This window comes from Ursus americanus, chromosome 1 (genome assembly GCF_024610735.1).
Source record: "Ursus americanus isolate L20-20 chromosome 1, mUrsAme1.1.p, whole genome shotgun sequence".
Classification (NCBI taxonomy): Eukaryota; Metazoa; Chordata; class Mammalia; order Carnivora; family Ursidae; genus Ursus; species Ursus americanus.
The window spans coordinates 22,264,072-22,291,380 of NC_142127.1; the positions used below are offsets into that span (position 1 = coordinate 22,264,072).

Sequence of the window (27,309 nt, forward strand, 5' to 3'; positions counted from 1 at the left end):
TATTTCCCCAAATTATTTAGATTTGACAGCAAAAAAGACACTTGGAACATATTCCTCTTAAATAGCTAATATATTAGTTGAAGTTGAATATTCACTAATTCATTATTTTTTAAATTCACTTTTACCCTTTATTTTTGAAAACTATGACTAAAAAGTAGTGATAAAGAATCTTTGAAATAGGGATGCTGGGGTGGTTCAGTTGGTTAAGTGGCTGCCCTCAGCTCGGGTCGTGATCCGTTGGATTCAGTCCCACATTGCACATCTTGTTCAGTGGGGAGCCTGCTTCTCCCTCTCCCTCTGTCCCTCCCCACAACTCCTGCTCTCTGTCAAATAAATAAATAAATAAATAAATATCTTTGAAAAAGATATATTTTTTTTGTATTTGACAGTGAGAGAGAGAGCACATGAGCAGGGAGGGCAGCAGAGGGAGAGGGAGAAGCAGACTCCCCGCTGAGCAGGGAGCCAGACGTGGGGCTCCATCCCAGAACCCCAGGATCATGACCTGAGCTGAAGGCAGCCGCCTAACCAGCTGAACCACCTAGATGCCCCTGAAATAGATTGTTTTCAATCCCCAAGTCATCCTTTTTAAAAAAACTGACTCAACAAACACTTTGTTCCGGATAATAACCCTACAGACAAGCTACTCCTTCCAGATCTTTATAACTGCATATTCACATAAATTGAAAAATTATTCTTCCAGGAATATATAAAATTAACCAATGCAGAATTTGTGAATGAAGTGCACAGGTTGTGATACATAATACATATGCAGTATCATTGTATTGACATCACTAATCTGACACATTAAGATAATAGGCTGCACTTCAGAGACTCTTGCTGTTTCATGGAAAAACTACCACAAATGTAAAATTCTACTGAAATTTTAATTAATATGTCCCCTTGCTCGTTTTGTTAGAATATATAAATGGAGCCATTCCATCAACATAACAAGGGAGAAGAGCTTCCTGAATTATACTCACTTTAAAATGAAACAGAAGGATAAAACGGTTTGAAACAAGATTTTGAGGTTGGAATAACTAAATCATGTTTTTAAGAATTCAAAAAAAATTAAAGGAAAAATATCACTACGTTCCTGTAACTATGTGTATAATTAATTTACTGACCTTTTGTCTGGACCATTGAATCTTACCTTCTTTTTCTTTTACAAAGCACTAAACCAATTACTAAGGTGGTTATCAAAGTCACCAGGAGGACTAGAGGCACAATAATGGCGATGCTTCCTGAAAAAGAAATGAATGCATAGTTGAACAAATAAATGAAATGGATTAAAAATTGATATAACTGAATACTTTATTATACTTAATCATTTGACCATTGATGTAATGCAAAGTAAAGCTCAGGCCGAATGTCTATATTCTTAGTTCATAACTATGTTACTGAAAAATCACTCTCCTATTAAATACTTGATCTGCTGGAAATGTTTCTTTAGATATCTTTCATTTATGTGTTACAGTTAAATACCTTGAGGTTAGAAATGCTGATTTCTTTGTCAGTTTGAGTCTGATTCTCACTACACATATTTACTTGCAATGTTGTAAGTACATGCTGGTAACTTCTTGTAAATCAATGATGACTGAACACATATTGACACAGTTCCACTGGCTACAATCCCACCTTTAGTTTTGTTTCTTTAGCTATAAATACTATCAGTGAGTACGTGTAGCAAATCAGATGGCAGACTGGCCAAACAGAAGGACATCAGTGTTGGATTCAGGTGGACATAGCCTGAATATCAGTTTCACAACTTACTTAGTGTGAGCCCTTGGAAAGATAATTCAAAACTTGAGCCTCATGCTCCTTGCCAATAAAACAGAGACAAGGAGACTTATTACACAGGGCTATTAGCTTGATTCAACAGAATGGGGGGGGGGGGGGCAGGTAGGGAGGCAAAGGGGACTCTTTCTTAAGTTTCAGTTCCAGAATAATTTCAGCAAAATAAATCTGAGGGTTTGGCTTCTGTTGTAAATGTCACCTTTTCCTGTGTATTTATAAAAATGATCTTAGGTTGTATCTTCAAAATGGAATAAAAGATCTATGGAATAGATCTCCAAGAGTGGTCAGAGAAACTGGGTCTTAGTTTTTATGCATCTGAGCATAGGGGAGAAATAAAATGGAGGAGAACCTCCATTTCTGCCTTGGCAATAAGAGCAACCATCTCCCTCCTCCCCACCGTCCCCCCCTTCCCCAGAGGAAGGAGATAATACCCCTTTGCTGGTAATGTGATCCACAGGAAAATACACCTACAGTTATGTCACTTGTGCAGGAAGAAAACTGAAAGTGAGGGTCGCTTAATAACAAGAGAGCATTAAGTAGCTCTATTAAGTACCTAATGTTAACTTTTCCAACAGATAAATATCTAGCGCCTGTGAGTCAAAGGCTTTTGTCTATTTAGAATAACCATCTGGTTGATTCAGTTGAGTCAGCTAAAAACTAAAACAAACGAACCTCAAAACTAGTTGAAATTTTTTGTGGGGATCTTGAATGTTTCAAGAATGAAATATTAGAAATAATTAAATATATAAATTTTCCTCTGCAAATACACATGCATGTAAAAATACTGTGATAGAAATGAATGGCACTGTTAACACAATCAGCAGCTGCTTAGGGACTACAAAATAGTAATATAGATCAGTTTTGATAGCTCTAGACAGAAGATATCTGTGGGACATAGTCTACACTGGAGATCGCTTACCAAAATACCAAAAAGTCTTTATTAAGGAAATCTCATGTATAAAATAATCTACTTTGGAAATTTAAAAATCATTTGTTTAAAATAACCAAATAACTACCTCTTTCATGCAAGAAAAAAAAAAAAAAAAACGACTTGCCTTATTTAGTCAGATTCTAAAATGTAAAACTCATTTTATTATTTCATGTTCTTACCAGGCCTATACAACTTAGTGAGTTTGATATTATATTACCTTCTTGTTTGGGGGAAAGTGAACTTTATATGAATGTGTAATTTATTAGTAATTAATGAAAGTAGAGAATCTGGCACCTTGGATAGTAATTAACATTTATTCACAAATTTTTAAATACCACTGAACAGCTTGGTCTCTTCATAAACTATGACTTCAACTGATTGATCATGACTTTATAAATATCCTTACTTCATTATTTATCCTTTTCCCCCCTAAAATTTGTCGTAAATTGGTATATAAAATACTTACCAATTCTGGTCTTAAGGTATATGAAGTTACTTTCCCTTCACTGCCAATTGTATATGATTTAAAAAAAAAGATTTTATTTGTTCTATATAGTTTCTTTTATTTCTATATAAGGTAGAAATACTGTTATGTATACATGCTAAAAAACTTACCAATCTCTTTCTTTTTCTTTCTGCCATCTGTGATGGCAGTTCTAATTCCTTACATTGCAGCACTTTGTTTAAGGGCCTAGACTTCTAAAATGTCTGTATAACCAATTAAAGTAACTGCAGTAATGCTTAGTGTAGCCGATAAATAATGCAGGAGGGCAACTGGACAAGTTTTTAAAATTGGATTTTATAAAATTTTTATATCAAATGAAACAATCGGTAACAACATATTTTTAAAAGAATTAGAAGACAGATATTTATCAAAATAAGTACAGAGCAGTAAATATATTGTAACATATATCAATCAAAGTTTACTGCAGGTGATTTTTTACTTTTAGCTGTAACTTGTTGGTGGATTGTTTAAACTGATTTTTGAAAAAGCACATTCTGTACTTATTAAAGATGGAGAGGATATCTCAACATCTTGATAACCTTGTCACATAAAATAAGAGTCTTTCTCTGCAACATTGTTCTGAAGCCTTGTTACACAACACTTTCCCATTAGAAAGGACTGTGTTATCAAAATATTAGGTTGAAGAGCCCCTTTCCCTGGGAGAGGCAGGATAGCAGTTGAGATAATAGATGGTGGAGCCAGGCTATCTCCGTCCAAACCTCAGCTTACTAGCAACATATCCTTGGGCATATTAGTTACCTTTGTTTCAGTTCACACATCCACAAAATGAGAGTCATCATTAATATGACCTCATGGTAATGCAAATAGGATTGTCTATCATGTAGAAAGTATAATATACATGTTTATATAAGAATTACAAATATATATTGCCATAGAACTGTGCTTGATTGAGTAGGGGAAGGTGGTGAGACCATTTTGGGACACGTTGAACTTGAGATTCCCATAGAATACAGATGATATAGACATTGCCATGGATATAGCAATTGTGCAGTGGGATCTATGTCTCCAACTCAGGAGACAAACCAGGATTGAGAATGGAAACATAGGGGTAATCAACATAGAGTTGGTAAGTGAGGTCAAGAATTATGGACCACCATGAAGAGTGTGTATACTGTAAGTGGAGAATGAGTTGCCCAGAAGAGACAGGGAAAACATATCTCACAAAGAAGAGAGTTGCTTTGAGAGGTAAGAAGGGAACCAGAATAATTCAGTGTCATGGAAGTCAGAGGAAGAGAACCTTTTGTTTATTCGTTGAATTTATGGTGGAAAAATATAAATATTAAACATGCCATTACAATAAGTTTCTTTTGATACGTTGCTATATATTCTGCTCCTAAATTCATGTTCACATACATGCATAAATGTGAATGTAGATATGTTTTTGTGATTAGGATCTTTTCTCTTAAGCATTGTGATAAACTGTAATTTTAAAAATCATAAAGAAAATATCCTCACTTTGTATCACTCTCCCTCTTGTCTCCTTGATGTCAGCACGGTGGTCTTTCAAAACCTTGAGCATCTCTCTTTCCTGTTCCACAGCTTTTGTATCTGCACTCCCTTGGTTTTGAAATACCCTCAACTTCTTCTCTTTCTAATCCTTCAACTCTCAGCTTCCGTATCATCACCTCAGAGAAATCACTCCTGACCTCAGTTCTCACCTGCCTTTCTTTTACTTTTGCTTCTTTTTTTTTGCTTCCTTCACAGAACCAAACAAAACTTAGAGTTATTTCATAAATCTGCATGTTTACTCATTTGTTTGCTTCCTTGTTTTATTGCTGTTTACCCTTCTAGAACCTCAGCTTCAAAGAAGAGGCACTATCTCACTCAGTGACTTGTCTCTGGGATCTCATTCAGTACTTGACACTTAGTTGAGGCTTGATAAATATTTGCTTTGGAAGAATTAAGACAAAGGCATTATTTTGTTGCATGTTTCACTTATCTCTCTATATTTGCAAATTTTGGGTTCCTTGGTATCACATAATTAGTTTTTTTTTTCCTATTTTAAAACAAGATGACGTAAAAGAGACAAGGGCAAAATAGGAAAAGAGGAAACACAGCTCCCTAACAGGTATCACATCTCTTTTGTCACTGTGCTAAAATACAGCTTCTCAGTATTACTGCCTCACAAATGCTGAGTATATTCTTATCTTCTTCAATTTTAGCAAATATGAATAGCATAATTCAAACATTGAGCATTCACTCCCTTAAAACTTTAGGTAAAATTTAAATAGAAGTACCCAAGGAATATTTTATCATATTTAATTTAAAACTCTTCAAAATAACTTTGGAGGAGTCAGACTAGCTTTTTTTAAGTGGCAACTCAACAGAACATGCTAGGATAATAGATCTGTTTAATTCCACAGGCTGACTTTTTTTTTTTATACTTTAAACAGCAATGGCCAGAAAACATCAGCATGAGTACTCGGAGATGATTAAGAAAGCTGTGCATCAATTAGAAATCTCCATGCCGGCTGACAGTAGTCAGGCCAACAGAAGCAGTGTCTTCTTTATTATTCGAAGGTCCAATGATTATGGAATGCTTCACTGTTAGTGGAAACGCAGATCTGAAAACACACTGCTAAAGTGTCTGTCTTTCTTACTGGGCAGATGACTTCTTTCCAAGTTTGGGGAACATTAGACAACCATTAAAAACTACTGGGCTTTACCTTAGGTAGGATCAGTTTAACTACCTTTTTTCCTTCTTCCAGAGTTATTGAGGCAAGTTTCTCTAAGCATAAATGTCTGATGATAAGTGCCTTTTAATAGTGTCATTATGTGGTCAACTTTGCTCAAATTTAAGAAAATTTGACATTTACATAGCTAATGCCCTTTCAATGTGCATTGATACTTCCATTAAATTTAATGACTTTAAATCAGTGATGGAAGGAAGGACATCAGAATCTTTGGAAAAAGGGTTACAAATACTTGCAACTCTTTCTGTTTGATAGTCCCTATTTTAGAACTGCTGTATGTAATTAGAGGCATTTGTCTTATAAGGGAGCTTTTTGCCCCTGCAAATAATTGGAGACACCACCCTCCAACAAAAACATCTGTTGTTCCCCTCCCCCAAACCATTTCCAAACACCAAACCTTCCCTTGTGGGTGGAACTTACATTAAATTTGAAAACTCAATTGATGTGCTACTTTGTATTCTTTTTTTTTCACAGAGTTTATCAATACTGAAAATTGTTTTTGACTCTTTAGAAGGCTATATATCTCATTTATCTTAGATAACTGAGAAATCACCAAAATAAAAGGCTTGTCTCCACAATTCTCAACTTATAAATTCAGTATGTTCTCCAGGTTGATAACTTGAAATGCATTTTTCATTTAAAAACAACGCTATTAATGATTGTTGAGTTTTGCAACTGGTTCACAAAATCATATGTAAATTAGTGTACCTCCAGAACAATTATTGGTAATATGGATAGTGAGCCCTAGATCCTGGGAAGAGAGAATAGGAAGGTTTTGTTTTTCTTTCCCTTTTGCAGTATCAAATTAGGCAAGGTATATTTTGCTTCCTCTGCTAACTTTTACGAACCAGTTCCTCAAATCCCAGTGCCCTATTCCTACAATAATGTCCCCATAGCTTTCCAAAGGCCTTTCCCCTTTCCTTCCCTAAGGACAACACACAAATTCCAGGGTAAACCCCAAACACTCTATAATCAAAGATTACTCATCTCATCTCTGAAAATTCAAATATTCATGTCTAGGCTGTTTACTCTAGATCTATTTGTCATTTTTCAAAATGCTCATGCTTATTAGCCCAAATTATCTCTAAATGGTGGGACTTTGGACAGTGTTGCTTGAAGGATCTTAAGCAGTGACAGAGAAACTATTTGGGGGCAGGAGCAACAAACAAGTAGGTCAGCAAACACCAGGATCCTGCATCTATGGTACAAAAATTGCATACTTTTGCCTTCGATAATGCCTTTCCTTTTTCATAAACTCCATAGTATGTTTCTTTTTGTTTTCATGAAAGTTTTTTTTCACCAGCAGTGATGGACTAGAGAAAAATTGCTAAGGTAAACATTTATCCATTAGTGATATTATTTTTCTTCTTCGAGAATATATTTACCCATTTGATAGATATTCCATATTTCAAAAATTTTCCACTCATAATAAAATTAATGATAATATGTGTGAATTGGGAAACTTTATTTTTGACTTTCATCTTGAAAATCTTTATAAAATCATTTAAAGCTATTAAAAATATACACATGGACACACAATGATGATGTAGATGGACTTTCATATCAGTGACTTGTCCTAAGACTACAGCTGTACAAAAAAAGATTTGCAGAATGTTGAGCTATATTTTAATACACTTCAAAACAAATACTTTGAAGACAAGCAATAAATCAACCATAACTATTACAATTTGCTTGCTAATATACTTTTCTTTAAGACTAACCAGTCAAGTCTGCTTTACAACAACATACTGAAATGCAATTCAAGACAATACACTTTGCTCTAATTAAAACATGGATATTGCTTTTTTTCCTGGAGCATTCTCATACCCATTGTGATATTTGCTGCCTTGGTAGCTGATGTACATTTCCCCAGAAAACGTTAGGTTAGGTTTGCAGACGTGCATTCTGAAAACTGCCAGAGTTTGAACTCTTGCTGCCTGAAAGAGCCCTTGGATGCTGGATCCTGTCACCAGGTGAGCTCAGTGCTCCATCTTTCCCAAAACACCTGCATTGCGATACATGTCCTGCAAAATTCCACGAAGGACATTTTCCAAGACTCAAGTCCCCCAGTAATGGCATAAAAAATAATAATTTCTGTTCCATATAGAACACCCAAGATGTTTTAACCCGAGGAACTTACTTGTGTTAATATGATCGGACTTGCTGCTCTTTGGGGCTGGTCTCTCACACTGTGTGCCTGACCAGTTGGCGGAGCACCTAGAAAAATTAAAAAAAAAGAAAAGAAAGAAAGAAAAATTGGTTCATAACAAAACTCACAAATCTGCTAATGTAGTAACTTCAGCTAAATGAAATGGAGAAGCCAGCCATCACATAAGATTCATAAATATTAGGTAGAGAATTCTGCTAACGTCCTGTGTATAGCCAGTATGCTGAGGGAACTTCCACTGGACTTCACTTGTTGAAATACTATTTTAAAATTTAACTTTATAGTAATTTTCCTTATTCTATGTTAAATCTTAAATTTAGCATATTTTCTAGCAAAACTGAAATCTTAATTAAGGATTGGTAATTAATTTAAGAAGTACTGAAAATTATAAATAGCCGTGATAAAAACTGAGTTTGCCTGTCAAGCAAATCCATCTTTATTAAGTTTCTGGGATTTTTTTTTTCCCCTGTCTTGCTTAATGTCCAAAGTGTAATTAACCATTGAACAGCAAATAGTCATCTGTCTCAGTTCAAGCTGCAGAATTCTTACTCTTCTCATCACAGATAGAGAAATGCAGTCCATTCCCATTTAAAATCAGACTTCTATTCCTATGGAATCAAGACAATGTGCCCAAGTTTTTAGTGGGAGAAGTTGTTTTACCCATATAGGTACCATGACACTATGATGAGAAGTCTAGCAGAGGATGAAAATAATAGATCCGATTAAAATCCTTTACTTAAACATAAATCACAGCCATATAATTAGCTGGATGCATCAAAATAAACACTGGAAGGGTTTTAGCTACATTTAAATAATGCCTATTGGCTAACACAAGATGCCTCTGTGCATCTGTCAGAGGAAATCCACAGAGAGACCATTTAATTGGTTTCAGTTCTTATTTTAAATGACTGTCAAATGCCACCATATTAAGAATAGTTGCACACAATAAAAGAACAGCTTCCAGAACCATTCCAAGTAGATCTCTGTGGGCATGGTGGCCACACTAAATAACTGCAATTTCAAGGTTTCTGCCAATTCTGTCATAGCCAATTCAGATAGCTGAAGCTGTTGCTGGAGCTAGGCTTCAATGATGCCATGTGAGTTATCTGGGATATTCGTGAGGACAGTATTGGCTCTCCTAAAACTTGGGCAAAATCGCATAAAATCATAATGACTGAAAAACTCAGATTGTGAAAACAGAAAATTTGTTTCATTACGGCATATATTAATGTCAGCATAATTGACAATAATGTTATAATTCAAGAATATAGGTATTTGGTTAATAATGATATTGTAAAAGTATGAGTATGGATTATGGTTTAAATGAAAATTAATATATTATTAGGTCATCATTTAAGCATGATCTTACCTTTTTGTTTAGAATCTTTATAAAAAGCTTACATATGTATTTCCTGTACACACTTACTATATACCATAATGCAATAAATCACTAAGGTAGATAAACAAATTTTAAGTCCAGGCCTACGACTGTCTACATTCCTGAGGTGAGGTAATGGAATGAGCGCATTTTTGCATAATTATAATAAAGTGGACAACGGATAAAATCATTGATTTTTAAAAATAATTTCTTTTCCTCAGTTGTGGTTTTGCAGATGAATGATCTAGAAAATTATTTCAATTCTTTACAGTCTCTAATTCTTGACACAGTCCACCGATAATTCAAAATAAGGTGTTTAGGACGGTTTTGTAAATATGTCGTTGGAGTGAATTCTGATCATTGCAAAATTCTTTTTGCCTTATGTAGCTTTACATTTGTCAAATCTTCCTGAGGATGTTTAACATACTCCAACGGGGGAAAACAACCAGTACTGATTGCTTAATAATTTTATTATAGAGCTTATGTATACAAGGGTATTTTTGTGCAGGCATATTGAATTACTGATTAAAATATAAAAATTGGCTTTTTACATTACCTCCTTTGATAAACAAAGCAAACCAAACCTAAATCAGGGCTCATGTTAAATAAGAGGAATGACCTGAGATATATTCTGTTATTATACTGGAGATAAGAACCTCTGGGCTCATTATTACACAGAGATGCTGAGAAGTCAAAAAATGGAATTGCTCAGAGATGGGAGGATTAACTGCTAATAGACCAGATTGTGTTCTGACATGAACATCATATATCTTAAGTATTTTAGGAAGTTATGAAAAGTATGGCTTTAGAACTCCAGAGGAGTTAAGAAAGATTTTTAAACAAAGAAGATAAGGATAATGTGATTCTTAATTCCAAACTCTGAAATTATTTAGGTAGGACAGGTGGTATTTGCCAATAGTACTGATTAATTATCTATTTTATCTATAGCTTGGAAACCTGTATTTATGATGGATAAAAGAAATCACCTGCTCATGGTAATAAAACTCTTCTCTTTTAAATTGTGTAACCACATATAAATTCCTAATCTTTAGGGAATATTTCACTTATTACATACTGGAAATAACTCTCAAAGACTGTGCAGGAGAAATAATTAATTTTAACAGTTACACATCTTAATCAGCTGAGGATCACCTTGCAATTTTCCCTATTCTCCTTATAAAACAATGTTTTATGGCCAAAGATAAAATATGTTCCACTGTTCTAACTTGTTACAGTTTTAAAAAATAATCTCTTTTGAGATTTTAAATCAAATAGAAATCATTATTCTTGTTTCCTACCTTACCAAATGACTATTTAAGGCATTTGCTGCTCGGTGAGTTCTTCTTCCCGTGGTTGATTTAAGACCAAGTATTTTTACCATCTTTATAGAAATTCATAAATCTTCATACTCTGAGTAGACTACAATGATCAAAGTCATTAATGTCAGAGCATTTCGGAATCGGAATGTCTGAGGATCATCAAAACTTCCTGTCCAATTCCTCACTGAATCATTTGCATTACCATGCTGACTATAATATCTCTGGTATCTGTCTCTTTTTCATTATTCCTCAAGCAAAATCCACAGTCCATGCCCTGGTCATTTTTAATCTGTACTGTTACAATCCACTGCTCCCTGCTAGTCCTCCTCAAACAACTGTCTTCAAGGTAGTCCTTCGTAGACCTCCCAAGAATTAAAAAAAAAAAAAAAAAAAAAATATATATATATATATATATATATATATGAGAGGAAGCAGTAGAGAGAGATTTATTTAAGCTATATTTTAGGGGACACCTGGCTCCCCTAAGTGTCTGCCTTAGGCTCAGGTCGTGATCCCAGAGTCCGGGGATGGAGTTCTTCATCCAGCTCCTTGCTTAGCTGGGGAGCCCGCTTCTCCCTCTGCCCTCTCTACCTCCCAGTCCCCCTGCTTGTTCTCGCACTCTCTCTCTCTGGCAAATAAAAAAAAAAAAAACTTTAAAAAAATAAACTATATTTTATCCTTCTTTTTTCTCTTGATCATATAAATATATTGTTCCAGGCAGGTTTTTTCTTTTCATTTTATTTTTTTTTTCCATCATGATAAATGTACTGTTAAATGCCCATCCTCTATTTCTCCCATCCTCCCACCCACCTCCCCTGTGACAACCATCAGTTTCTTCTCTATAGTTAAGAGTCTGTTTCTTGGTTTGTCTCTCTCTCTCTCTTTTTTTCCTTTACTCATCTGTTTTATTTTTTAAATTCCACACATGAGTGAGATCATATGGTATCTGTCTTTCTCTGATTGACTTATTGCACTTAGCATTATACTCTCTAGCTCTATTTACATTGGTGCAAATGGCAAGATTTCATTTATTTTATTTTATTATTATTATTACTATTATTATTATTATTAATTATTATTATTATTATTTTATGGCTCCTAGAAGTTTCTTGAAGTCAATAGCTGCCTGGTAAAACTTTATAGATTTCACACTGTTCTTGATTTCTTTCCTTCTCTCTAAGGCTATTGACATTAAACAGAAAGATTATTTACTGCTACATTGTTTTCTTAATCTTATTCTTTCACTTACATTATAGCTATATGTATAAAAGTCTTAATTATAACATATTTTATGATATTTCATTTATGTTTTACATTAGTATGATTATCAAAATGAAAAAATTGCTAAAACAAATTCTAGAGTCACATGTGCCAGAGATTTTCATTAAGCAGTTTGAAGTTTGGGCCAGAAATCTTTACTTAAATGAAGTAATTCTGATGCAAGTAATTCACAAATCACACTTAAAGAAATATTTGAGACAAATTACTATAATTCCACAGACTTTGTTCTTACATCAAATATTATTTGATTTTTAAAAAAATTTAGGATGAAAACAGTCATATGCATGCCCAGAATGATTGTTCAGAAGATTAAATTATATTGGTAGAAGTTTTTTACATAGTATTAGAAGGCTGACTGGGTTTTTGAGTTGGGTAACTAGTTCTCATCTGGATGTTACTATATGAAATGTGTAGTTAGTTGATTTACTGTGTCCTTTAAAAGTTTGTGAAATTATTGTATAGTTACAATATGCTCTGTTTCAATTGTAATATTCTGTAGCACAAGGGAATACCTTTGTGTAAAGGCAATAGTATAGTAGATATTACTAGGAAGAATAGTAAACATTTTAGAATATCAAAATCAGTTTGGCATATATAAGGGCGATAAAAAATAATCTTTACATTTAAGCATAGATATGACATATAATTAAACTGTCCAATATAATGTTAGCTCTGAAATAGTATAGTGATTGAGAATTGAGAATATTAGATACAAAATGCTAAGGTGTATTAAAATCTGAGAAATTGCCTTTCAGCACATAACAATGATCAACTTACATGGACCACAAATGTCATTTTGCGGAAATGTGGTCTAGAGTCACCTGCTTTGGGAGAACTCCAAAATAAAATAATGAGATTAATATCCACTCCCTCTTTTCATTAAATTTAAAGGTCATGGGACTCTTCTGACCAAAGTAAAATTCAAAGGTGAACCTTAAAGCAATTTGGAATTGAATTTCTCCTCTTCTACATATGTGCCAGGCTGCCCTTATTAACCATGAAGATGGAGACATTCAGAAAGAAAAAAAAATCTCACAGGGAGAAAAATGGCACAAAGGAATTAAGGAAACCTTAGAAAACTTGTGCATGGTGTCATGCCTCCTTTAGTGCTCCAAGAACTTCAATAAAAAAAATGAAAAGTATTACATTTTGTTCACTAGACTTATATAGTAGTATTTCCATGTTTATGTAAAGAAAATTAAAAAGAAAATTCAGTAGCAAAATATTTTTTCCAATTAATTTTGCAGATTTTAGTCTTTTGGTGTTGACAACACGATTACATTTGTATGGCGTTCCTAACTTTGAATCTCTATACTCTACGTAGCTCCAAGTACCTTTTGTGCCCTTCTCCTTGCATACAGTAGTATTGCAAAATGTTATACATTAAGATGGATATCTAGATATTCATTCACTTTGTTAATTTTACCATAAAGCATTTTTAATCTCTTATTGTTTCACAACTTTCTGGGCTAAAGTTATTTCATATATTCATAATGACTCAAATTCTTTTGTAACATGCCCCCAAAATTTCCTACCCTAACTTTAATGGGAAATTTTGCATAAGGTCCAATTAATATTTGCTAAACTTTGTGCCAGATCTTAGGATAAATATATTCATATGAAAAATACTCTTACTCACTTCTATAATAACCTAGGAGTTGGAATTATTCACTGTGCGAAATGAGGAAGAGCATGTCAAATAACTTGCCAGAAAAAAAAATAGCTAATAAGTGGTAGAAATAAAATGTGGTGTTACTATTTCTTCATTGTCTTCTGCGACAGTGCCATGATCCTTCTAATTCGATGCAGGAATACTTTTCTTTAGTCCCTCATGCCCAGGAAAGTACTGGTCCCTCAATAAGAAAGTCAAAATGTTGTCTGAACAAAAGGAAATAGTGTATTTTTTTGAGTAGCAAAATTGTAGGAATTACCACATTGGCTTAGAGCTGTGGTCAGTAATATTTAACATTCCGTCTCTAAGCAGTGACAATGAGGAACATATTAAAGAGTGTTTACATGCTTCTTGATATCAACTTCACATTTTTATGTTGGTTCCAAAATATTGTAAATGTGTCTAATATCTCTTTAAAGATACCATCTATAAATTCATCTATATTATTACTCAATGCAGTTTTGAACTTCTGAAACTATTCACTCTATATTTCACTTATTTGGTATTTTTTAGATACAATTTTTACTACAATTTCTATTTATGCATTACTATTCTTGATTTAAATTTAACTGTTGCTTCTTACATGGCAACAGCTAGGTATTACACTGTTGTTCTGTTTTCTTCAGAAAGCTTAAGGTAGTAGCTTAAATTTATGTTTGTTTTTATAAATATACTTGATTCTACTCTATAAGAATATATTATGCGTAGTTTAAAAATATTACATTAAATCATTGTTTTATCTAGTACTGATAAAATTAGTAAGACAAAACTAATCTTACTTTAATATTAAGAGAATTTGGTCAGAAGACTTTGGTTTCTGAGAAGTGTCTATGTGATAAAGTAAAACAAAAATGGATATTAAACAAACTGACCAATAATTATTTTAGGAAAAGCAAAAATTAATAAGAAATTGAAGAGGTGGCAATGAGAGAAATAAAATTAACAGAATGGATTATTTAACATGATTTATTTTAAGAAGTAAGGAGGACTATAAAAGAAAAGATGAAATCTAGTTTGCCAAGTAATTACCCATAAAAGGAAGTTTTTTAAGATTGGGTGGTTTAAGCTAGGAATGTTTAAACATAAAATTCTGCACAGGCCACTTGAGCAGAAATGGCTACCAAAGTGTGAAATGATGACTGAATAAATATTAAAAAAAAAAAAAGAAATCTCTAGTAATGGAAAATTTTTATCATCTAGATAGTCTTCAGAAAATTTTATTGAAAGCAGATCTGAAAAGCATGAGGTGTTTTTAGAGTGAGTAGGCAATTTCTACTTCACTGAATACATTACATGCACCAAACGAAAGAGGAAAGGAATAATCATATAATTAGTATTAAGTAATATGGTAGATGTCACTGAAGACATAAAAGCAGACGTTAGAAACAGTGGTTACGACGCTATAGCTAAAGATAGGAGGGAAAACATAATGCATGTGTGATACCAGTAGAGAGTTCTGTCTACACATTGCCAAGAGGAAAGACCAATCCCACAATTGTCTTAAAAAGATAGCAAACTGTGGGGGGGGGGGGGTGGGATTCTCTATGCTTAGTGCCATGCACACGATTTTGTGATTTAGCACAAAACAAGGGTAAACAATAAAGAATTTTTCTATTAAAAACAAAACAAAACAAAAACAAATGACCCATAAAGGTCCTTCCTAATTCTTAGGGCTTCTGTGGTACAGGATAGTGAAATCTGAAACAAATTATTATGAAGATGTCTGGCATACCCAACTGCACCTATTAAGTACTGTTCAAGGTATATTAATCCCATGCAAATCTGGGGCAATGGTAGGAAGATCAGGCAGTGTTATCACAAGGTTTTGAGTGTGTGAATGTCTTTAGGTCCAATATAACTTTAATTCTCTAAAAAAATATTTAATTTACTTTCTATCGTAGTACTGATGTGCTGGGATATTGACGTTAGTCATGCTAATTTATAGCCTAAATCACTGAAAAATGATTGACATGAAAATGGCCTTCTGCTTTCTGGTACTTCAGCATATTCTTTGTTCTACTTACAAGATTACTACGTATCTCCCAAAAGGTATCACCAAAGCTTCCCACCAACCATTTGTACTTGATTAAGGAACCTTGTGTTAGTATCGATATCAACTTTCCAATTACCGCCTTTCAGCCTTCCTCAAAATCTAGGACCCGAACTTTCAAAAGATTTTTTTTACATTTAATTTTTTTAAAAACAAAACAAGTAATTAAAAAAAAAAGACTTATGAGATAAAGAATGATTTGCTAAAGTCAAGCTTCCATATGAATTAACAAATTTGTGTATCATGTTTAAATGTTAGTCATACAACAGTCACCAGATTTATTCAACATTTATAGGAGCATGTTGCAGACAGAAACATAGGAGGCTTTAGGACAAAAGACGCCCATTAATGCACATTTCTTTCCTAATCCAGCTGTTAGATTACTTTTCTGACTCAAGGTGAGAAGGTTTATTCAGGAAACGGGCTAAAAATTGATTCAGGAAGTGGAGACAAATATCTTCAATAAATCTGAAATGCTATACAATATTATAGTAGTATTTTACATTATGGAGAAAACTGCAATTTGGGGTACTTATAAATATTTTTATGCATTTGATCGACATACAATCATAAATACGGTACGTTCTATTTTTGTATTCTCTATTTATATATGCATTCGTGAATATCTAAATATGCATTTACCCACAATTATGCTAGATTGAGATTAACTTAAGGTAGAGATTATCTATTATTCATCTTTGTATTGTCTCATTTCTTCAACAGTATCTGGCACAAAATCAATGTGTGTATCTGGTCAATCAGTATTTGCCATTTGACAAAATGAATAAATGAATCCACAAGGCATGGAGGATGCATGGTTGAACACATACGAACACGCATTTGTAGAGAAGTTTTATATACATGTGCCGTACTCATTCTACGAAGAATATACAGCACCATTCGTAAATGCTTTCAGCTGGTTACCAGTCAGTCATTTCTCACTGAAAGGAATATTGATTCACCACGGGAAACACTTCATTTGTAAGAACCACAGTAATAGGCAAATATTTTCTTCCTTCTTTCCTTCTCTCTTTGCTTCCCTTTCCCCTCCCTTCCCCCTTTCATTTATTAATTCTTCCCTTTATAAAATCAGATGATCACATTCTAGCAACTTGGGCATATAAAAATTTTACTTATTCAATGATATAATTTGTGTGATACTTTAGTTCTTGTCCCAGGATGCAGCCAATAAAGAAAAGTTTTTCCTCCCATGACAAAAATTCTAAAAGTGCCTGCCTGATGAATACTTTGGCATGGAAACCAGTTATAGGTATTAAATTAAATATAATTTAATTCAATCAATTAATTTAAACTGTTGTCTGAAATTAAAGTGCTGGTATGCAGGGACACAAATGGCATGTGTGAATTTTGGAATCAGACAGACCTGTATTGTAATCTATTCCCTCCTCCTCACAAAGGATGTATCCTTAGGCAGTTCACGCATTTCAGGTTTTTAGTTTATAATAACAGAGAGAGTGAGAGAGCGATACTTCCTGCTTTGCCACACAATGTTCACAATGCAGCCTCTCAGGTCTTCACCTTTGTTTTCTCTTAAATCCACTTCCTTTTTTACCTTCTATGCTACCTTTCTATTTTTTATGTTTTCCTTTTACTGTCTTAAAAGATTTTTTCTTGTTCCCTCCTTTTTTTTTTTTTGGCAAGGTAGGTTGATTATTATAAAAGCTAATATATATATATATATATATCTTCTCTGGGAGATTAAATGACATAATGATGTATATAAAATTTACACATCATTTAACTTAATTTAATGCAAATGATGATATTATGAATATTAAATTATAAATTTAAAGACTGTATATATCATGCCAATATCTATATAATTGTAATTTCTGATTTGTATGCCCATTGGAAGAAGTATTAGGATTAAGGTTCGATATTCCTTTAACATAATGACTTCTCTCTGTTACTATCTTACTACAAAAAAAAGGAGAAAGAACATATTTTCTTGAATAATGATAGTATAAAGAATCTTTAATTTATTTTTTACTCTTAAATCAATGTTGCTAATTAAACCATATGTGCCTGATCCTTTTCTTGGAAGTGCATAAAATTAGTTTGGAATCAGGTACTAGGTTGAGGATTGACTGATCTAGTTTTCTTGACTTGTTCCAGCATGGAATATGAGCAAAAAAATAAATCTCTGTTGTTAAAAGCATCTGAAACTGTGATTATTTTCTATAGCAGTAAAATCTGGGGAAAGCAGTCTATATAGAGAAGAAAAACATTTAAATTGTTAAAGAGGTAACATTAACAAATGAAAATATTATGTAGTTATATTGTATTTGGCTTCTTTGTTCTGATTTGCTAATTATATGACATCATATATATGAATATATGTCCCCAAATCAAGGGAAGATAATATGACAACATCAAAGCTTTGTAACAATAGCTGTAACTCTGTAATACATGTAACTCTGTAAGAAACGTTCTTTGCTAAGCAATGCCACTATATTCTCAACGCAAAAACTGGGCTTCAAACTTGTACAGGAAGATGTGATATCTGTATTGCGTGTTTTCCCCATGGCACGGCTAGCATGTAAAAGCTAGGACGAGCTACGACTTGTTACCTGGGATCATAAAGGATAGAAATTGATGTGACAGCTTCTCTTGGCCTTTACTACTCCAAAACACATGCACATTTCATATTTTCTGCTTTGAAAATCTGCCAAGGGGCAGGAAAGCAAATAAGGAACGTGCAATGACCTGACTCTTGAAATGTGGACAGCACAGGCCGCTAAAGTTGAATTGCTCAATACCCCTGCTGAAAAGTTGTGATCTGTTTGAAATCACTCATGACAAGTTCCTTGGGCTCTTCTCAAATATTCTCTATGGGGCCATAAGGTCGCTGGTCCACAGGGAGGAGCACTGCTCAGCCTGACAGCAAGACTGGGGAAGAGCACACCGTGTAGTCTCCTTTCTGCAAGGCCAGTGTTTTGAGAAATCAACGCCTTAATTAGCTGGAATGTAGAGAATAATTCCTACCTCTTTCAACTTTGTGACAGAAACAGAACTCATTAGCCTCTTCCCAGAAGTCCTGACAAAGGCTTCGTTAGTACCTGTACATTTCCTTATGTGCTCACCCTAAGGACTTAGAAAATAATGCTGAACTTTTAATAAAGTAATTAGATTGGAACAATCACAAAACCAAAGAAAATGACCAAATGCCTAATGCTGATCTCTCTCTTAATGAATGTCCCTTTGGTATTTATATATTTCTTTTGCATCCTTCTGCATTTAAAGACTCTACTTCACAAATGTTTATGAAGCAAATTTCTCTGTGTATTTTCTTAGGTACTTTAGGGCAGACCCACCGTCCTTTCTTTCTCAGTAGCACTTGAGCTGGGCTTTACTTACTGTAGACCGCCCTCCAGGTACTATCCTTGCACTGCTCATCTTCTCTTGATGCCACACGGCAGCTTATTTTCAGTAACAAGCATTAAAAAAACCTCAGAAACAAAAACACCACCACCTGCACTTTACTTTTCATCTTCAGACTCCTAGAAGCCCAAATTATGCCAGGTTCTGATCATTTATGTCTGGTGTATAAGGCTTCAGGACTTTCCTTTTTAATTTTTTTAATGTTTTGGTTAAGAACAATACTCTATGGTCTTTACGCACATTATATTTCTTAATCCTCAGAACAATTTTAGAGAGCGCATGCTATCAACATTTCCGTATCAAGATGACAAAGGAGCCAGAGGAGAAAAAACGAAACAAGCAAAACTGACTGCACTCCCGAGATAGGACGTCCTCTATCATTTGGCTCTTGGGTGCCTTGTTTACCAGAAACCATTTTTTTTTTTAAGATTTTTTTTTAAATTTTTATTTATTCGACAGAGATAGGGACAGCCAGCGAGAGAGGGAACACAGCAGGGGGAGTGGGAGAGGAAGAAGCAGGCTCATAGCGGAGGAGCCTGATGTGGGGCTCGATCCCACAACGCAGGGATCACGCCCTGAGCCGAAGGCAGACGCTTAACCGCTGTGCCACCCAGGCGCCCCTACCAGAAGCCACTTTTAAAAAGACATTTTTTTAATTGAAAAATATCTTTGTCCTCTTTTTCATTGCTAATTGGGATTTATTTTAAAAATTTATTTATTCGTTTTTTTCAAACCCATGGCTTCTTGTTCCGGCAGAGCACCATGTCATCAAGAGCTTTCTGAAACATTCAGATGACTGTGATACTCCCTATTTCAAACATTATCCCCTATTGCTTATGGAATGGATTTCAAATTTCTAGCTAAGCATTCTATGTTCCTCAGAATTATTTCACTGTCTAATATTCTCCAACCCTCTTTTATAAGCGTCATTTATTTACACCACTCAAATCCCCAGAACCCCTGCCATGGTCCTTCTTCCCTCATGTCTTTCCTCAAATAGACTCCAAGTCCCTCAAGGGCAGGGGCTATCCCTGACTTTCCTCTTCTACCCTGTCCATTTTTGATAGAGATTCCCAGACTAAAAACAATAAACAAACAAAGGCAAGGAGAAGAGAGAACAAAAACAAAACAAATTATGTTCTAATAAGATAGGTTGGTGAATTAAGCACTATTTAGTTCTTTATGGAGAGCTATTTAACCTGAGTTCCAGAGCACTCAGGAAACACCCCAGGGTAGCATTAGATGGAAATCATGATAACATCAATCATTTCTCTATTTTTTTCTGACTCTTGCAGTTTTTGAAAATTTAATAACAAAGTAAGAGCGGTATTACGGTGATGGTAGAAAGATGATCATATCACAGGCTGTCAGAGCTCACAATACAACACAGTCACCAAGACATCATTTTTTAGTAACATTAGCTAAGAATATACTATATGCAGAATGTATACTAGCTACTGGGGCAAAACAGATAACTCAGACACAGTTTCTTACTTGAAGGAATTTACAATCTGCCAGAGAGAAACAGACATATAAATTTAAAGAGGCCGTAGAGTGTATAACAGGCAGCATTCCCAGGCCAATTTCACAGAAATATGTTCCATGTCCAAAGGCCACACACAGATGAGAGGTCAATTCCAGCCATAAAATATGGAATATCAGAGAGGAATATGAAAAATGTAAACACACACACATACTTTCACACATGAATGATCAAAAGGAAGGAGATAATTTCATGGAAAACCTTTTTTCCTAAAAAAGATGAACAAAAAAACAGATGCCCATGTAAATCTAACTAAACCAAAAAAAAAAAAAAAAGGAAAAAGTAATAGATTGGGGGAAAATGCTCACAGTGTGTTATTTTAAGCTTTTGTTTGAAATGAAGAAGTAAAACATAAAAACTAACATTGCTATCTTGTTTTCGACCAAATAGAGAATTGTTCTTGCTATGGGCAAGAAGAAATAATATATATTATAAGAAATGTCTTGGAGTTTTGCCATTTTCAAAACAGTCAGTGCCTGAATTGATATGATTTCAGAAGCAATGCACTATCAGAGTTAGATCTTTTTAGTTCTCCATTTTCAGATGACAGAAATAATTTTAAAAACTGCCTTTTTTCTTCTCTTTATGAAAAAGAATATGCATTACACAGATAACTATTTTTAAAAAGTAAATATGCCCCCAATTCAACCAATAATAGATAACCATTAGCCTTTAAGCTACACAAGTCAAATATTTTTGTGTTTTGTTCACTGATAAACCCTTTGTTGCCTAGGATGTTGTCTGGTTTATAGTAGGTGCTCAATAAATGCTTTCTGATGAATGGATATAGAAAGAGAAGATTGACAGTATTTTTGTTCTCTAAAAGGGTAAAGTATGAATTAATCAAGGGACAGACACCTGGTTCTTATAGACTTTGGATATACTAGACTAGGGATTATAATGAGAAAGTACAAAGATATTTGCATGCATGTTTTTACCCTTGGGAAAAAGTTAACAAAAGAGCACAACACAGAAACAAAACCACACACCTAATAACTGAATGATACATGGTTGATTAAATAAAGTGAGGAAAATGCAGACAATGGAACACTGGGCAACCACTAAGAATAAAAGCATCTAATTACATACGTTGACATGGAATGTTGTTCAGAATGTATTGCAAAGTAAACAGATATAAGAGAGAGTCTCTCATTTTAGTATCCAATAATCTGCAAGTGTATATTTGTATAAAGAAACTGAATGAACAGAAACCAAATACAATTGTGGTTGTTATTAGGAAATATGGATATTTTGAAAAAATTAGCAGGAAAAATGATCAGGATTGTAACTTTTATTTCTAAAATTAAAATTTATGGTCTAATAAAAATAATAACAGAAGACAAATGTAGTTAATATTGACATTGAATAGTTCTTGTATTCTACTCTGAGAAGGAATACTTTAGTTCATTTTCTGCCAAAGTCTGTCCAAATCGAGGAAATATTGACTTCATTGTGTTTAGGAGTATAGAAAATCTTGAATGATTTCTCAAAAAAAAATCATAATATGAAGAAAAGCCAGATAAAAAATGTAGTGTGTACAAAAAACATTAATGGAATTCTCGAATCTTTGCTACTCTAACTACGATGTTAAGATCTCAGCCAAGAACCACTTGCCAAAGACAGAACTAGAGTTTGGGATACCCAAGAAAACTTCAGCAAGTTACCTAAAAAAAAAAAAAAAAAAAAAAAAAAAAAAAAAAAAAAAAAAAATCATATGCACAGTGTTATACCACCAAGATTTAAAAATAAAAACCACTTCTAAGTCTGGATCCATAGTCATGATCAAATCCAAGCAGAAATAAAGGATCTAGTGGCTCTAAACACAGACTAAACTTTCAGACTAATCATATGTGTGCTCATACACCAGCTCTTTCCTATGGAGGTTTTTATACATACATACTATAATTATATTTCTAAAGAAGAAAAATCAAAAGCTTAGAGAACCCAATAGGCCACATCAAAAATAACTGGAGGAATGAGTATATGAATCCAGGTAAGCATGACTCCAAAACCCACACTCTTTCCATTTACTGTATCTTGTAGAATCAACAGAATTTCTTTACTGTCTGTCTCACTTTGATAGTGATGGTACCAGCCAATAAGTGAATCTTTCTGGTACTGTTAATACAAGAGACACATGTGAGGAGAATAAGGATTTGAATATGCATGCACAATCCAGACAACAGAAAGAAGAGTTCTAAAGGGAGGAATCCTTCACTTCTTTATTGTCCTATACAAAATTTTTTCATGAATCCTTAAATCCTTAAACACTGGTTATTTATTTATTTTTTTTAAAGTACATTTATATATATTTTTTAAAGTACATTTCAGTATCTTCCTACTCTTTAGCAGGATGGGCCTTCTGTGAACCCTACCTCTGGAGGTTAGAAGCCTAAGATCAAGGTGTCAGCAGCTTTGGTTTCTTCTAAGGTCCCTTTCCTAAGCTTTTTTATTTTATTTTATTTTATTTTATTTTATTTTATTTTATCTATTTTATTTATTTATTTATTTTTAAAAAGATTTATTTATTTATTTGAGAGAGTGATAGAGAGAGGAGAGTGAATGGGGGGAGGGGCAAAGGGTGAGGGAGAGAGAAACTTAAGCGGACTCCATGCTGAGTGTGGACGCCAACACAGGGGCTCGATCTCACCACCCTGAGATCCTGACCTGAGCCAAAACCAAGAGTCAGACACTTACTGACTGTCACCCAGTCTTCTAAGCTTATAAATGACCTTTTCTTTCTGTCTTCACAGGGTTTCCCCCACTCACCTTAGGCCCGTATCCTATATTCTCTTTTTATAAGGACACAGTCATATTGGATTAAGGCACATCCTAACAATACTATTTTAAATTAATTACCTATTTAAAGGCCAAATAAAGCCACTTTTTGAGGTATTGAGGGTCAGGTCTTTAACATATGAATTTGGAGGATGCATAATTAAATACACGTATCCATCCATCCTATTGGTTCTGTTTCTAATATGATAAAAATAGTTATTACGTATAACTATATATAATATATACATACAAATATTATATTACAAATTATAAAGTACTTTTCTCCTCACTAAATTTTGATTCTTCTCTTTTGAGAAATTTAGCTAAACCCAAGTCAATTAAGATTAACTCTTCACTTGCCCTGTGCCACACAGAGATGATATCTGAGTTGAGACTAGGGGGATAATAAGAGGTAAGTGGAAAAAAGATAGGAGAAGCATTTCAGTTCAATGAACTCTTTGAGCAAAACACCTAAGTGGAATGAATGTTCCTGTGGTAATGTGACAAGGTTGTGTTTGTGCCTATGTCTGTATAAGTATGCTAGCAGCAGTAGGAGAAGTAGGGTAGCTACAAACATGATTTATTATTGGAAGATGAAATGTATTATAAATATTGCTAGGAGATAATGCTGTGGAAGTAAGTCTATGTTTTAAAGAAAGTTAATTCCAATATTAATAAAAGTCTGACCCCAGCAAGATATCTCAGAAGTAGGGATACAGAGTTAACTTGATTTGAGTTGAATAGGTCTTCACAGTGTTAATAATTTGTAACCCTCACAACAAAGATTATAAAACAGCCCAAATATTGTTAAAATAACACCCATTAGATTTTTTTTAATTTGGTTTTAACATAATGCAATATACTAACTTTAAAAAATATCAAAACTCTCTCCACATAAGCATAAAAAATTCCTAGATTTTACTTTGGTCTAGGCCTTTCTGTGGAGTTTTTTTTCTTCCACATATAGTAATACGTGAAAATGGCCATCAAGAGGCAAAAGTGAAGGCTTTCAAAGAACAAATCTATTTCTTAAATTGAAGGATACAGTAATAAAATTTCTATGTGGGAAAAAAAAATCTGTCACCTTCATAGATCTGAATACTTCGTAGACTTTCCAAATGTGTATAAGCTCTGCACATTCAAATAGTTTTCCACTCGATGAAAAAAATAAAAATGTACTACCAACAAACTAAAGCAAGCACTATATCTTATCTCTTAAAGCAATTTTTTGTTTCCTGTAAGGCTTTTAGATGAACTAGTACATACTAACTTTTCATTAAAGATACATGACCGCTACCAATTGAAATCTGAGGCTGAAATCCGTGTTTCCAAAAAGCTCCCCTTATAAGGAGAATCGACCACTAGAAAGATATCCCGAGGGCTTAATATTCTCCTGTCATATAGAGCTTCAAAACATCTCCCTTAATGGACATCCAATGGCAAAATCCAATAAACCATTTATAATTCTTATCCTCCTTAAACTGTCTGGAGTTAATATTTCTTCTTTCCCTTTCTTTCTTTCTTTCTTTCTTTCTTTCTTTCTTTCTTTCTTTCTTTCTTTCTTTCTTTCTTTCTTTCTTTCTTTCTTTCTTTCTTTCTTTCTTTCTTTCTTTCTTTCTTTCTTTCTTTCTTTCTTTCTTTCTTTCTTTCTTTCTTTCTTCTTTCTTTTTCTCACCTGCCTTGAATTCATATTCTTTTACATTCTCTACTCCTTCGACTTGGAGGAATCTACTCTTTGACAAGTTCCCTCCAATTTCTATTTTTTCTCATTTACTTTTGTTGATTCCTTTATAACACAGTATCAAAGAGCAGTATTTCCTAGATCCTTAATCCTCTACTCTTCTTTCTGTAAACCCACTCTTGTGTCATGGCATAAAATGTACTTCATTAAGTGACCCCAACATATCTCTCTAATCTTCTCTCTTCCCATTTTGCCATGTGGGCTACGTTCTGTTCTCAAAAAACATCACCTTACTTTCAGACCTATTCTCTTCCTCTTACAAGAAAGGCTTTTAGCCATTTGCCATCTGTATAAACACTACATATTTTTTCAACATACTATGAAAATATCACTTCATCTATAAAGTTTTTCTCTTTCCAACAAGCAATCATTAATTGATCTCTACTGAGATACTTTCCCACAACACTTTGGTCATATTTCTTTGTTTGTTTCAAATTTTTATTTAACTTCCAGTTAGTTAATGTATAGTGTAATATTAGCTTCAGGAGTAGAATTCTGTGATTCATCCCTTACATATAACACCCAGTGCTCATCACAAGTGCCCTCCTTAATGCACATCACCCACTTAACTATTATAACAATTGTCAAGTGGAATTCTAAGGTTTTTAAATCCATTCATCTACCAAAATAAATTTTAAATTCTTCAAAGTAAAAACCACGTTGGAGTTAGTACAACATAAAGAAAGTAGTACAGAGTAAGAGTTATAACCAGGGCATGAACTTTAGAATCAAACAAGTGTCATCTGAATCTCAGGTATCCATTGCTTCCTAGTATGTAACCTCAGTGTTATCATCTGTGAAATGGGGATAACAATTACATGACGATGATAATGATGATAGTAACAACAGCATAATATTCTAACTTTACGTAAAATACGTAAAGTGCTTTACATAGTGCTTGGCAGAAAGTATTTGCTAAGTCAGTTTTAGCTCTTATTACTTATCCTCCCAAATTTACACAGGGTCTCATTCATCTTAGATTATCGATAAGCATTTGGCAGATGAATTAATGATAGCAGAATATCATTATCTCTTCTATGCTTCTTTTACACCTTAAGTTATTTGAGGGATTCAGTAAGCACTACTGCTACCATCAGAATAAATTTTAGGTTGTAAAAAACAAAGGCACAAACTTTCCATAAAACCAAATGCACGTAGAAATAGAGACAAACATACACAAAAGTAAAATATTTTTGTTCTAAGCCTTCCCAATTAATGTATTTTTCCTAGCTGAGTTTATGAAATAGGCAGATTATCACCTTGAAAGGCGAGGTGCCTCTGACGATACCCGGTAAGAGTAAAAAGTGGAAGAGAACATTACTGTGGGCTGCTATGCCCATGAGAGAGATCGATTCTGGGGACACAGGAGCATTCTCTGGGCAGTCATGTCCCTAGACCTATTTATGGGGAGGAAGGAGGGTGGGTCTGAAATGTTATGTGTACTTTGCCTGGACATAATGAACAGGGACAAGATTAATGAAGATTGGGCCCCAGAGCAGGCATTACTAGTGTCCTAACATGAAGTAACATGAGTGCCTAGATCAATGTTCGGCCAAGGACCACTCTGGACTTGTTAACTCTGAAATATCCATGAATCTCTTGCTCTTGCTCTTCTTCCCTCCAGTTGCACCATGCAGATTCAAGCACTAGTCACTTTCCTCCTGAAGTGGTACCAAACCTTCTCATGTGGGGTCCCTGCAGCTGATCTCCAGGGCTCTCCCCCCACACGCCAATGAGCATTACCTTCAAAAGCCAGCTCCGTCAGCTCAAGCGTCTGCCTCCAGCCTCTTTGGTTATTCATTCCTTTTGGGATCCTATGAAAACCTTGAACTTTGGCATAAGCAGGATTCTAATTCACCTTTTCACTTTTGTGTCTTCACACCCCTTCCCCTCCCAACTACATCACCCTTCATTCTAGCTGTAGGCAAGCATTCACAGTTCCCCAAATAGGCCGTTAGGTCTCACATGCATGTTTTTGTTCTGTCATTCTTTCTCTTTAGAATGTCTTCCCAACCTCACTGAACTTCATGAACC

At 34.1% G+C, this 27,309-nt stretch overlaps 1 protein-coding gene across 1 annotated transcript in view; it reads right to left on the bottom strand.

Annotated features, from left to right (window-relative positions):
* Positions 1-27,309, bottom strand: part of LRP1B (LDL receptor related protein 1B) — a 576,984-nt gene that overhangs the window by 6,650 nt on the left and 543,025 nt on the right. The window contains 2 exon segments of the mRNA XM_087859483.1: positions 1,151-1,241; positions 8,085-8,161. Coding sequence (XP_087715609.1) covers positions 1,151-1,241; positions 8,085-8,161 — 168 coding nt within the window.